At 31.7% G+C, this 13,881-nt stretch overlaps 1 protein-coding gene across 4 annotated transcripts in view; it reads left to right on the forward strand.

The window, feature by feature from the left end:
• Positions 1 to 13,881, forward strand: part of TENT2 (terminal nucleotidyltransferase 2) — a 58,425-nt gene that overhangs the window by 21,819 nt on the left and 22,725 nt on the right. Inside the window, exons 6-11 of one of the 4 annotated variants that reach the window (XM_059916637.1) lie at positions 3,410 to 3,524; positions 3,616 to 3,707; positions 5,168 to 5,246; positions 7,044 to 7,113; positions 10,331 to 10,407; positions 10,792 to 10,920. In XM_059916637.1, the coding sequence (XP_059772620.1) occupies positions 3,410 to 3,524; positions 3,616 to 3,707; positions 5,168 to 5,246; positions 7,044 to 7,113; positions 10,331 to 10,407; positions 10,792 to 10,920 (562 nt within the window). The remainder of the gene's footprint in view (positions 1 to 3,409; positions 3,525 to 3,615; positions 3,708 to 5,167; positions 5,247 to 7,043; positions 7,114 to 10,330; positions 10,408 to 10,791; positions 10,921 to 13,881) is intronic. The other 3 variants (XM_059916638.1, XM_059916639.1, XM_059916640.1) reach the window with 3 other exon arrangements.

Raw genomic sequence — 13,881 nt, forward strand, 5'->3', positions numbered from 1 at the left:
AACCACTTTAACTGGAAACCTTTTTCAAGTCTTTTTGTAAAGATAGATGCCTTTTTAAAAAAGCTTTAAAAAAAAAAGCTTTTTATTATGGAAAGTATCAAATATATACAGAAATAGAATATAGTGTAATAAATCCTCATAACACCAAGCTTTAACAATTACTGACATTTGACCAATCTTATTTTGTCTATACCTCCCTCCCTTATTAGTTTGAAGCAAATTCCAGGTATCATATCATTTCATTCACAAATATTTCAGTATTCTGTTTTGTTATCTTTTTTGTCTGTCCTTTTCCCAGTGCTATACTGTTTTGATTCCTGTAGCTGTATGGTTAAGTCTAGAAGTTAGGTATGGTAAATCCTTCAACTTTTTTCTTCTATCTCTCCATTTATTTAGGTGTTTAATTTCTCTCATCAATATTTATAATTTTCAGTGTACAGATTTTGTATATCTTTTGTTTAATATATTTCCAAGTATTTCATACTTTTAACTGCTTTTGATAATTTAAAAAATGTAAATTCCCAATTATTTTTTGCTGGTATGTATACTTTATAGTCAGTTATCTTTTTAGGAAATTAAAACGTGAGAGAAAAAACCTTGGTTCTACATATTATATTAAAATGTTCATTAGTTTTGTGGGCGTATCTTTCTGGTATGCTTCGTTATCTGTAGGAATGTTACTCTTCTCATTTTTCTTATAAAAACTTTGTATGTGAATTGACTAGAATCCTTTTTAGACATTATTTCTTCAAATTTTTTTTTTCTGTCCTCCCGTCCTCACCCCTCTTTTTGAGATTCCAGTTCTTTTCTGTTATTTGTGTTTAAGTGAGGTGACTTTTCCTATACTACTTTTAGATGAGGAGAGTTGGATAAGCTAGCTTTGCTAGGTTTGTGGCTGTAGGAATCCTCTTCTGTTGCTATGTAGTATTCAAAAATATACTTTCTGAGACCTTTTCTCTTCTCCTTCCCTGCTTTTATCTAGATTGGGTTTTTCACTTTCTACAATATTAACGTTTTTGGTTAGATAATCTTTGCTGCGGGGAATTGTCCTGTGCATTGTAGGATGTTCAGTGGCATCCTGGCCTCTACCTGCTGGTTGCCAGTGACCACCCTGTCGTACCCATTCCCCCAAATATGATAACCAAAACTGTTTCCAGACATTGTCAGATGTCCTCTGGAAGTCAGAATCATTCTAGTTTTAGACTTTCTTTCCTTTACACCTAATGTCTCTGTACTACTTAGTTTAGATTTCTCTTACTGGCAGTTTCTCCTTGGTGTGTTGCTGTGTTTTAGAAGGGAGTTTCACTTAGTTTTGAGATTTCTGATCTTTGTGTGATCCTCTTGCATTTACTTGTGAGTTGTAGCCTGTGAAGCTCCCTCCCAGTTTTGGTTGCTATTCCACACCAAGTTGGACCTGCCAATTTAAGGAAGGGGGTGGGAAGTAGTACCTCTAGGCAGTTTGATTTCTGGATGTTCTGGCTTTGGGGTTGTCCCAGATCCCTTTCATCTTCTTTCTGTTATGTTCGGATACCGTGTGGGTCTTGCTGCTATTGGTGTTGGGTCCTAACTGCCAGTATTTTAGGGTTCATGAGTAATTTGTAGTCAATTGTGCTGTATTCGTTGGCCATTTTTATTTTGTTCTGGTTTGGTTTGATCTGTTTGTTTTATTACCCTAGTTGCTTTGTCTTTTTTTTTGGGGGGGGGGGATGGTTACTCAGGGATATTAAATAATTATGTCTCTTTCACTGCCAAGTTGCCCAGACTGCCTCTGCCTTCTTAAAATGAGTATTCTAAACATGATAAAAGAAACTGTTTTAAATGATGGGTGAGACTTGTGCCTGGGCATGGACTTGGGGAATGGCCTAGAGAGGGAGAGGTTGAAACTGCAAAAGACAGACAAAAAAACTGATGGAATATTTGTGCCCTAGAGGCTACCAGAAGGGATGGATACAGAAGTATTGATAGAGGGATTAACTTTGAACCGAGGAAGAGGACAGTTTGACAGGAGAGGTAAGGAGATGAGATTTCATACAGATAGTAGTTTGCAAGTTTGTAGTTAGGAAGCTGAGGAATGTCACATTTGGTATCCTCAATTTTCTTAGTAAACTTTAATGTGAAGTTATCTGCTAAAGAAAGTGAGATAAGTATAGGGAACTTGAGGAAAGGTGTAAACATTTTGGAATGCTGATGGTGAAAAAAGGAAGCAATATCTAACCAGAGACATGGAAGTAATTGCTGAGAGATGTGAAGGGTCAATCTTAGGTTTGTTCTTAAACTATAAATTTGAAAGATACCAATTTTGTGATTTTTTTTTTTTAAGTTAGCAACTCAAATATAAGAGCAGAGAAGGTAGTTGTAGTGAACCTAAAATTAGGATTTTGTTAGAGCATGACAAGGGTATAATGTTGTTAAGGCATGATAAAAAAGAGTGGTTCAAGGGATGCATTGTTGGGTATAGACTGCGTAGAGAAGGAAATCATGCTATTTCAGGTGCTGTTGGGTTGGGAGAAAAGGAAGGATTCAAGAGAATCCAGGTCTGTGTGGTTGTAGAGAAGGTATGAGGGGGGTAAGAAAGTGAAAATTGGACAGGAGATTGAAGCCAAGATAGTATATTGGAATTTAAAATTTCAGAGCTAAAGAAGATCTGTTTTATTGTAAAGACCATGTTATGGCTCTGGGAGTGTAACACTGATAAAAAATATTGGAGTAAAAGAAGTTCAGAAATGCTGGGAGTATGTTATGATACTTAGCCCATTTTAGGTAAGGGTGTCACCTGTGGTGATGGCAAGAGATTAGTTGGAGGGGAAAGTGTGAACCAGATAGGTAGATAAACAGGGAGATCTGTCCATAGATGGCCACAAGAAGGCAGGGTTCAAGGCAGTGTTGTAAGAATGGGGAAGAGGGTGGTTTGCATGAGCATAGACAACCAGGGACTTTCCTTCTAAAGTCTGTTGTATTTGGTATTTGTGGTGTGAATACCAGGGGTTGGGTAAACTTCTTCTTTAAAAGGCCAGATAGTAAATATTTTAGACTTTGCCACTCACATATGGTTTCTGTTGCATATTTTTGTTTGTTTTTATAACCCTTTAAAAATGTCAAAACCATTCTTAGCTCAAGTCCCATACAAAAACAGGCAGTAACTGAAGGTTGTAGTTTGATGACCCGTGAATTATACTCATTATGAATTCTCTGTGACTTGTCAGTGATACTTTACTATGTAAAAGTTGGTAACTATTTCAGTTACTAAGTAATTATTGTTACTTGAATAAAGGTAGTTTTGTATTGGAATGTGTTAAGGAGATAATATATATTTTAAAAATACTGTCAGTAATTTTATACTTCTCAGTACGGTAATAACTTTTACATTTCTGAACAAAATTTTTACTTCTTTTTTTGTGGTGCATCCAAGTTGAGTCAGCAGATACTGGAGTTATTTGAAGCATGTCAGCAGCAAGTAAGTGATTTAAAGAAGAAAGAACTCTGTCGAACAGAGCTGCAGAGAGAAATTCAGCTGATATTTCCACGTATGTTTCCTTGTTTTGCATGCCCTTTAAGTACATGCATCCCAATTTTAAATTTTAAATAATACCTTATAATTCTCTTCTGTTTCTCTAGAAAGCAGACTTTTTTTAGTTGGGTCCTCTTTAAATGGATTTGGTACTCGGAGCAGTGATGGTGATTTATGTCTAGTTGTTAAAGAGGAACCTGTAAGTAATGAAACATTTATTCCAAGTGTGTTTCTCATGTTAAGTCATTTAAGAAATTTCATGTAAGAGTCATTGAGGAAAAAAACCTGTTTTGTTTAATTGCTTCTTTGAATTATCTGTTTATAAGAATTCAAGGAAAGCCAGGAAATGCTGCTTCTTTTTTTTTTTTTTTCAGGCATGTACACAATAAACGTAACAAATTCTAGCATTAATTTATTTCTAAACTGTTAAAGTGAGGTGGTTGCACTCTGTGTTTTTAAGGAGCTCTGGCTCTGTTTTGAAATGTTATTAGGTTGGGTATGTTACCAGGATGCAGCAAAGAGGAAGAGCTTGTCTTTATCTTGATATATTTCCTTCCATTTCTATTCTCAGTGATTCTATTTTTAATCTTTATTATTTTCCCCTTGAAAATACTATGGGATTTGGAGTACTTATTTTGGGAATTCAAAAAGAGAGATTTCACTGAAATTTTAAGTAAGACTACTGTGATTTAACATAATTGTCTCTGATATTTTGACTTTGTTTCTTCTTATTTAGCAACCAAATTTTGCTATTTAGTATTATGTTTATTTGAATTCCCTGTTAACTGATACTCTTGTGTATCCTTAATTCCACAATAATTGTTGTTCATTAAACTGACCTGAGCAGCCTCTTTAATATGCTGAATGAAGTCTCTTCTGAATTACCAAAGATTAAGTTAATTTCAGTGTAATTTTAATATGCCTTATATTCCACCTCTTAAAAAATACAAAAACCTCTGTTGAATGGTAATATATATTTTTACTATTCCTATTAGTCCACTAACAAAATTGACTTCTAGTTACTGCAAATCAGAAGGAGATTTACTCCAGGAAAGAAACTCTTGATATTTTTCTAGGCTTTGAAATCATATAAAGGAAAACTGAAAAAAAAGAAAAAGAAAAAAAATCCCTCAGAAATAATAAACATAGTGAAGAATACTAGAGTTTTAATTAAAACTTTCTCCCATGCAATTAGGTTATACTTAGGTACATCACACTAATCCTCTAGTCTTATTCACATGTCTGAATCATGTTGTTACAACTCATACTGAAACACCATAGATTTGAATTTTATTTTTAAGCAACTCACAATCTAGATAGGGAAATAAAACATGTTACAGAAAGTTAAAATTCTGTTTATTTTTCTTGGAGAAGATTGTTTTTTTACATTTATATACTAAAGTGAAAAAATGACATATGGCTGTTTCAGTATTTCTTTTAAAATTATGCTTTTAAGTTTAAAATCAGAAATTGATTTAGAAATATTGATGTAAAAGATAGCATAAAGGTTGACTTTTAAATAATGTAGGTTACTGTATATTGAAAAACAACTCCAATGAAAAGTATACTTTATGTTTTCTTTTTGTTGAGATACATTAAGAAAATAAAACACTAAGTTTAGAAAGATAATGAAAAAACACTTTATTTTTAACTTTTCAGTGTTTTTTTCAGGTAAATCAGAAGACTGAAGCACGGCATATCCTCACCTTAGTCCATAAACACTTCTGTACTAGACTTTGTAAGTCTGACATGCTTCACGTTCATATGTCATTTGACAACTATTTATTTAAAATGTCTCTCACTATATTTATTTTCTGGTAAGGATTGTTTATTTTCTGGTTAGGTTAGGTATAATGTAGATCCTTTTTCCCAAATGAATTCCTTTTAACTTTTGATTAAAAAGAAGAGTAAACCATTCAACACAGAAATGTATAATTCAACAAATCTTTATTGAGTTTACTTGTAAGCTGTCCCACTGAAGGTAGTGGGGAATTCAAAGATACGTAAGCTTCAGTTCTTTCTCAAAAGGTTGTAGACCGTTCGGGAAGCTAAAGCATGAATGTAAATAGCTGTAATGCAGAGTATCTGACAAGCCAAAAGAAGTATACAGGTGAAGTCTTATAGGTATTCATGTGAGGAATAGAGAATTTCATCTGTTTTGCAATGACATATATCTTTACTTGTTTTAAAAACATGATCACTGAACATGAAGCCCAGATATATTACTCCAACAGAAAGCAAAATTATCGACTTAGGCCATTTTATTGTAAGATTTTATTCTTTGAATAAGCTGATGAAGCAGTTTTTAATCCACATGTTAAGCCATCTCAAATAATTTATTTAAACTTACACAGAATATTGTGGACATTTGAAGTCACACTGTGATGTTGGAAAGATAGTTTGTCTGTTTATTTAACAAATATTCCTTATGTGTCAGGCTTTGAGCTGGAAAATACAAAGTCACTTAACGAGTTATTGCCCTTGAATAATATATCAGTTGTAGGAAAGAAACAAATCAAGAGATTTATTTCAGTGGACTTGAATTTCACATTGGTAAAATAAAGGAGTAATTTGTACCATAAGTGAATTTTTAATAACTATTATTAAAATCATAAAATATTAAAAGTGAAAGGGACCTAAGAGATCATATAATTCAAATGAAAGTTTTTTTTTTTAATTAGTGTTTTTAATAATTAAGGAAAGTGGTGATCAGTGGGCTTAGTAATTTGCCCGAGGAGTATAGTTTGTTGGTGTCTGAACCTGTACTTGGAACTCAGAACTTTTAACTCTTAATCTTATTTTTCATTAAACCTCACTGAATTCCTGCACGTAATTCTATTTCAAGCTTGATGTATTTTATGATTTTGGTGTTAGAAGCATTATAACAGAAAATTTTTAGTTTTAAAATATGTTATTATGTTTTTCTTTAGTTAAAACATTAGGAAATTGCTCATTTGGGAAAAGTTCGCAGTTTCTTTTTTATACATTTCTGTGTTTTCCTAATTTTCTACAATGAACATGTATTTCAACTCACAAAAAACTTTTTTTTAAGTTTGGTGGAATAAAAAAATATGTATGTATGTGTTTTTCCTCTTACAGATCATACTTATTTGAATGTATCTCTGCCCCCTGTATCATGTTGCCAACATTTCCACATTTAAGATTCTTTATAAATATGATTTCTATGGCTGCCATAATATCTTGCCATGTGCTGTACCAGAATTTAGCTATCCCCCTGCTGCTGGCCTAGATACTTCTCTTATAATGCTCTGACGAAATTCTTTATAGGTGTTATTAAATATTAGACCACATTTCTGAAAATAACGTATTAATATATAAAGTCCTCTACATGGTATTGGAAGTTCCAAACTTAGAAGAATTTGATAATGTCCTTTTGTCTTTGCTTTCTGTCTCAAAGACTATATTTTCTCAAATTGTTTTAGCTAAGTAAAATACTACTTTTTAAAAATGTGCATTGGAACACTATGAATTTGAGAAACATTTACAGATATCCATATTATCTTTTATCCTTCAGCTGGTTACATTGAGAGACCTCAGCTGATTCGAGCAAAAGTGCCAATTGTGAAGTTCAGGGATAAAGTCAGGTCAGTAATTATTGAGTTCTTTTTTTTAAGTTGCTTTAGATAATTTTTAGGTATTCTTCTGAGGTAGATAATTAAGAAGTGTATGCTATCACGTAATAGCTTATCTTCATTTAGAAATGATTTGGTTTTTGAAATGATTTTTTAAAATAGTCTGAGCAGTTGTTCATGCTTAACTGTACTTATTCTGGTTGACGTTTTGAGTATTTGGGACTATCCAATTGAAAGAATATATACGTATTTATACTTTAGAGTTTTAAATGATCCTCTTGCCTTTTGGAAATGTAATGTGCTCTTGAGAACATATCTTAATTGATGAAATTTGATGTGTATTTATATCAAAAGTGGTTGTTACTAATATAATTATATCTATCTACATATTCTACTAGTTCGGGTTCTGAATTTCTTATAGGTATTGGAATTAGAATCTTTTATATAATATCTATCTATTTACATTTTATAAAATGTAAATAGGTGTTTGTTTTATTGTTTAAAAAAGATTTTCTAAAAAATATATAGGATTGTGATAAATCAGATTTTCTAGCCCAGTTTATAAAAGTAATACTGAAATTATATAAGTATATACACAGTTGATTATTATTCATGGATTCCATATTTATGAATTTGCATACTTGATAAAATTTATTTTGTAACCCCCAAAATTAACATTTGCAACACTTTTATGATTATTCATAGACATACACAGAGTGGGGAAAATTTTGAGTCACCTGATGTAGGTGTTCCCAACTGAGTTTAACAATGTGACACTCTGTTTTCTTGTTTCAGCTCTCATATATAAACATGTCCTTTTCACAGTCTAGTTAGTGCTGTTTTTCACATTTTTGTGCTTTTGTGCTTGATTTTGCTGCTTAAAGTGAGTCCTGAACATAGTGCTGAGGTACTGTCTAGGGTCCTTTTGCACAAAGCTGTGATGTGCCTTATGGAGGAAATATGTGTGTTAGATGTGCTTCATTCAAGCACAAGTAGAGTACAGTGCTTTTTGCAATGACTTCACTGTTATTGAATGAACAGTATATTAAATGAGGTGTCTTTAAGTTGAAACATACATAAAACAAAATTACATATTGATCAGTTGAGGAAAATGTGACTGGAGGGACTTCCCTGGCAGTCCAGTGGTTAAGACTGTGTGCTTCCACTGCAGGGGGCACAGGTTTGATCCCTGGTCAGGGAAGTGAGATCCCACATGCCACACAGTGCAGCCACAAAAAAATAAAATATAGTGTTGCCAAAAAAATTCATCCGGGTTTTTCCATATGATGTGATAGAAAAGCCCGAGCAAACTTTTTGGCCAACCCAATGAAATGTGACTGGAGACATATTGATCCGCTGATGAACATGTGACTGGAGGCTCCTAGAAACCTAATCCTTTGTTTCCCCTAGGAGCGATGGTTCAGTGTTTGCAGCAACTATATAGAACATAACTACTGTGAATAATCAGAATTGACTGAATATATATATTTTAAAGAAATCTTTAGATAAGTGCTGGCTCAAACTTTCCCCCTCATTCATCCAAACATCCATCTAATCTATAAATATTTACTGGATTTCTATCAAGTAGCAGTGGAGTTTTCTTTTTTTTAATGGTGAAGTTTTTTTTTAAAGCACGAGGATATAGAGAGATAAAAATAAAGTAAATGTAAGTAAAACTATTAGCTAATTATAATTGTTTTTAAAAATGTAGTTATATAAACAATTCTTTTTCTATTTAAGATTATTATACAAGGTTTTTTCATTGTTAAGTATTCTATATAAGCACCATTTTATAATTCTTCTCTATACACACCAATAAGGAAAAAAACAACTGCACTTCTAACATCCAAAGATAACTGATGTTAATGTTTTGGTATAAGCCTTTCAGACCCTTTTCTATGCGTATGAGTGCATAAAAGCTTTTAAAATTAAAATTGAAATCATACTTTGTTACTTAACAGTATATCATGAATACTTGCTTTTATCATTGACTATCTTCTGGCTTCATTTTCAATTGCTTTACAGTATTTCATTGTGTAAATTTATTGACTTTAACTTAACCACTCCCTGTTTAAATAAGCATTTTGTGCATAAAATTCTTTCCATATTAAGGGTTACTTCAGTATTTCCAGAAGTAGAATTTGAAGCAAGTACTGTGGATATTTTTAAAGCTCTGAATTCATATTTTTGGAAGTTTTTATTTGCACACTAGTTTCCATCTAAGTGTTTTTTCCTCTTTATTGAGTTATATAGAGGGAGTGCAAACTGGTTTCAGTGTTAGATTTGTACAAACACAAAGAATGTAACTTTATTGTTACCGTAAGCTTCCCAAAGCCAAATATATCTGAAGTGTTAACTTCACTCTCCATTTTTATTAACGTGCATGGATAATTGAAAGATTATAGGATTTCTTTTCCCATAACTAGAAAATCTGAAAAGATAAATTTCAAATTTTACAGTTAAAAGCTATAGAAAGGACTTTCTTAAGTTTGTATTTTAGGCACTTTTCACAGAAAGACTCATTGTTCAGAAGTTGGACCTGATAATATATGGTTCTGTTACTTATGCATTAGTTAGTCCTGTTATTTTGAGTTTAGCCATTCTTTATGTATCCCATCATTATTGCTGTATTTTCTAAATTGTGAATTGCATGATATCTTTGATTTCAAAGAAGTGTCCCTTCTGTTATATGTTTGGCTGTTATAGTTCTTCCTAGATGTCAGTAGCCAAAGTTGTCATGATACTATAATTAAGCAACCCTTTTGGAGGGAATATAAAGTGTAGACAGAGCTTTTAGTTTTTCACCTGTACTTTATTTGGCTTTTCATTCCTATTTTAAAGCAAATGATGCTGTCGTTCAAAATTGATTGAGAATATATAACTTAGTGGGATAACTTGCCCAGAAATGTGTTTGGCCATATAATTTTGTTTATCTGGAAAAGATTACAAAATTAAGAGTTTTTTGTTTTTGTTTTTTTTTTGTTAAGAATAGTTGGAGCCTTACTGGTACATTATGGATCTTTCAACAGTAATCTCATTTTATATCTTTAATAGACCCCCGATCATACTAAAAGTATGTTTTCATTCTTATTTCCGTACTGTCTCATTTTAAGGTCTTTGGGCCTATGCTATTTTGTATCATTGGATGGATGGATGGATATGAATTTAGTTACTAGGGAGTTAGTTTATTTTGTATTTGAGCTGAAGTTTTTTTCATTTTTTAAAATAGTTGTGTGGAGTTCGACTTGAATGTAAACAATATTGTTGGAATAAGAAACACATTCCTTCTCAGAACGTATGCATACCGTAAGTTTTGTGTTTATTTCCAAACAATTAACACCTTCTGTATTTATCCTTCATTCTTCATTCCTTCATAAAGATGTGTGTAGTAAATACTGATACCTCTTTGTGTTTATGTACAGTGTGTCTCATTTTCTTATATACATAATATGTTGCTACACTAAAATCACATACTACCAGAGTTATAGGTCAATAAAATGAATTTTAATAATTGGTCATTTTTAAAAGGTAACTGAAGTACGTTTTAGAAGTAAGACACATTTATGGTGAACAGTGTTTAATAACAGGAGGCATTGCTCTTTCTATTGGCATGGAGTTCGGAAATAATGTAAACTTTCAAAGAAACTGTAAAATCTTCTTACCATTTTTAAGTTTTAATTTTACTTTCAGTTGAAAATCGAGTTCGTCCGTTAGTACTGGTGATTAAGAAGTGGGCGAGTCACCATGAGATAAATGATGCCAGTCGTGGTACTTTAAGCAGCTATAGTCTTGTATTGATGGTTTTGCACTATTTACAAAGTAAGTATTGTGGAGTTTTTCCCAATTTTTAAAACGGAAATGCAGTTAAACTTCATTATGGTGTCTTCCCTGTTGACCTTATATTCAAATACCATTGTTTTAAAAAGTTTTCTCTAAGGCACATACAACCACATTTCCTATTTTGTTGCTTTGAACAAATGTTTTAGTAATGTTACCCCTGGAAAACATTATAAAGAAGTTTCACTGTGTTTTTATTTTTTGACAGTTTCCTGTATTCACTCTTGTATTCAAAGAACTTTCACCACTGTATTGTGAACCCATTATCTTGCTCAAGCACCATTCATCGTGTTTTTTATTTTTCACTTGAGACAGGAATTAAATGATTTTCTTGTTGGTTTAAAGAAGCTTTTATATCCTATGAACTGGCATGGAGATTGGGTGAAAGACTTGATATTAATGTAAGACCATTTACCAGGAAGTTGTGGGTTAATATTGCACAGTTTAGAAAACAATTGTTGTAATATTTATGTTTATACTCTTTGACTCAATGATTCCATTTCTAGGAATTTATCCTAAGGTAAATAATCAGCAATGTATATATGAATTTATATAAGGCTGTTTTTCATGGTGTTTGTTGAAATAATGAAAGATTAGAAATCTAAGTTTTTCAGAGTAGGAGGAATGGTCAAATTAATTATGATATATCCTAATATGAAATTTATACAGATTCTAAAAATCATGTTTTAAAGATATTTATTGATATAAGAAAATATTTATGATACGATGTCATATACAACATAATACCAATTTTATTTAAAAGACAGTAGCTATACTTGAGTGTGTATATATGCATATGTATACAAATACTGAAAAGGTATGTGCCAAAAATTTATCAGGGGTTATTACTTATGGACAGTAGGATTCATTTTCTTTATATATTACTGTATTTGTAGATATTTTATAATATATTACATAAGAGAGTATATTTTTATGTGAACAGTGGAATCAGGTGAATTTTTTTGAGGTAATGAGAGAGACTTAAAATAGTTTAAATGGACCAAAATTTTGTGAATCAGTAATCATCAGAAAGGTTAGATAATCTTCCTCTTTGTTGTTAAAGAATTTCAAGCTAATTATAATACATGTATTTTTGTTGCTGAACAGTCTTGGATATATACTAATTTGATGATTGATTTGTCCTTCCAAAAGGATTTGAAACATGATGTTGGCTGCTTTAGATACTTCTTTATATATCACTGATCATTTTTGTCCAATTTTATAGTTCAATCTGAAACATATATTACTTTCGATGCTTTTTTAGTGAACTCTGTCCAATCTTGTGGATTGCAGTTCACTTTTATTAAAAATTGAATAGATTAGAAATATTTCTTGTAAAATACATATAAAATATATGAAGAAGAATAAGACTAACATTCATGTACTACCACCTAGTGTCTATTCATTTTTTAGTTTTAGTTGAGATTTAAACATTAGATTTGACTAAAGCATATAACATGCATGAACATTCATAATATGTGCCCTATCTCTCCATTCTTTTGGGTTACATTAGAAATTTTAATTTGACTGCTTTTTTAGAAAATGTAGTTTAATCACAGATGCCCCTTGGTGGTTTTGTAAGCAAGTTAAAAATTCAAATGTTAGTATTTTACCAGTGTAATGAAATCATGTTAAAATTTGGTTTAGATTTTGTTAAACATTTTATTCTTGATAAAGTGGTGCTGTTTACTGAGATGGTTAGTAATTAATGGCACTCTCATCAGCCATTTCTAGGTATTTGTTAAAAGACATCAGCTAACCAGACCTACTGTGTAGTTCTGTACTTTGGCAGATTTAACCTACTCCTCCACAGAAGAAATTACAGAGATTGAAATAAGTGTTAATAATTGCTCTTCTTGTCATACAAGAGTCTGCAAGGTGTATTGAGCAGTTCCAGCTCTGCCACAGTGAACGAGTTTGTGTGATTTTGGCCAAGTTATTCTACCTCTCTGGCTTTAATATTCATCTGTAACACTAATGGTTGGATTAGATGACCTTTAAGTTTTGTTTAACTTTAAATACTTTAATATCTTTTCTGCCATGAACAGAGAAGGGAAACAGGTCCTTTTTATGTAGAAAGGTTGAAAAGATTAAAGCATTTCCTAGAATGAATTTCAACAGTCAGTTACAAACTACATACGCTTGAAAAAGTGACTGATGAAATCATGAAGGGAAAAACCTATTGAGAAGAGAGTTTAATAGCAATCTAAGATTATGAGTTAATAATAAAGGCAAAAGTGTCAATTGGTTAGAAACAACAATATGAATGAATATTCATGGAATGTTTACCGTATTACCAGGTATAGAAATATCTCTTAGGCATTTTAAAATTGTTCTTGCGTTTTCAAAATTAGTGGTTGTTTAGTGTTGTTGAAGGTCTGCTTTTTTTTTTTTAGTTTAATTTTTGATGAATTAGTATGTAACTTTTATGTGTATAAATTTGTGAAGGCCTGACCAGAAAGCTCTCATCCAAACTACAGGCAAAGTAAAATCTTATAGATTAAATATATTCAAGGCATTATCTATTGATCATATCCTGCAATAATAAACTTTTGTCTTATTTTGCTTTTGAGAGAGAAAATTAAAAGATTGAAGTCCAAAATTTTGAAATCAAAAGAGATGTTGTTACAGAGAGATTCTTTCAGAGTGTTTGTTGGTTTGGAATAAAGTAAACATTTGAAAAACTACTAAATGTTTTGAGGTTACTATCAGGATAGCATTGATAAATAATTGCCAGGGTACACTAACTGCTTCTCTAATGACGAGTGTTTTTAAATCTTTAAGGTTGTAAGGCAGGGGATTTTTTGAATGATAACCTTGCCCCCAAAAGCTTCCAAATTGCTTAGTTCTAAAGGCTCTTTATCTACTGAAAGACCCTATACCAGTGGTTTGTGTTTATTTTTCTCTCCTAGCATTCTAGTTATGAGATAACTAGATAACTAG

Source organism: Balaenoptera ricei, chromosome 3, assembly GCF_028023285.1.
Source record: "Balaenoptera ricei isolate mBalRic1 chromosome 3, mBalRic1.hap2, whole genome shotgun sequence".
Lineage (NCBI taxonomy): Eukaryota > Metazoa > Chordata > Mammalia > Artiodactyla > Balaenopteridae > Balaenoptera > Balaenoptera ricei.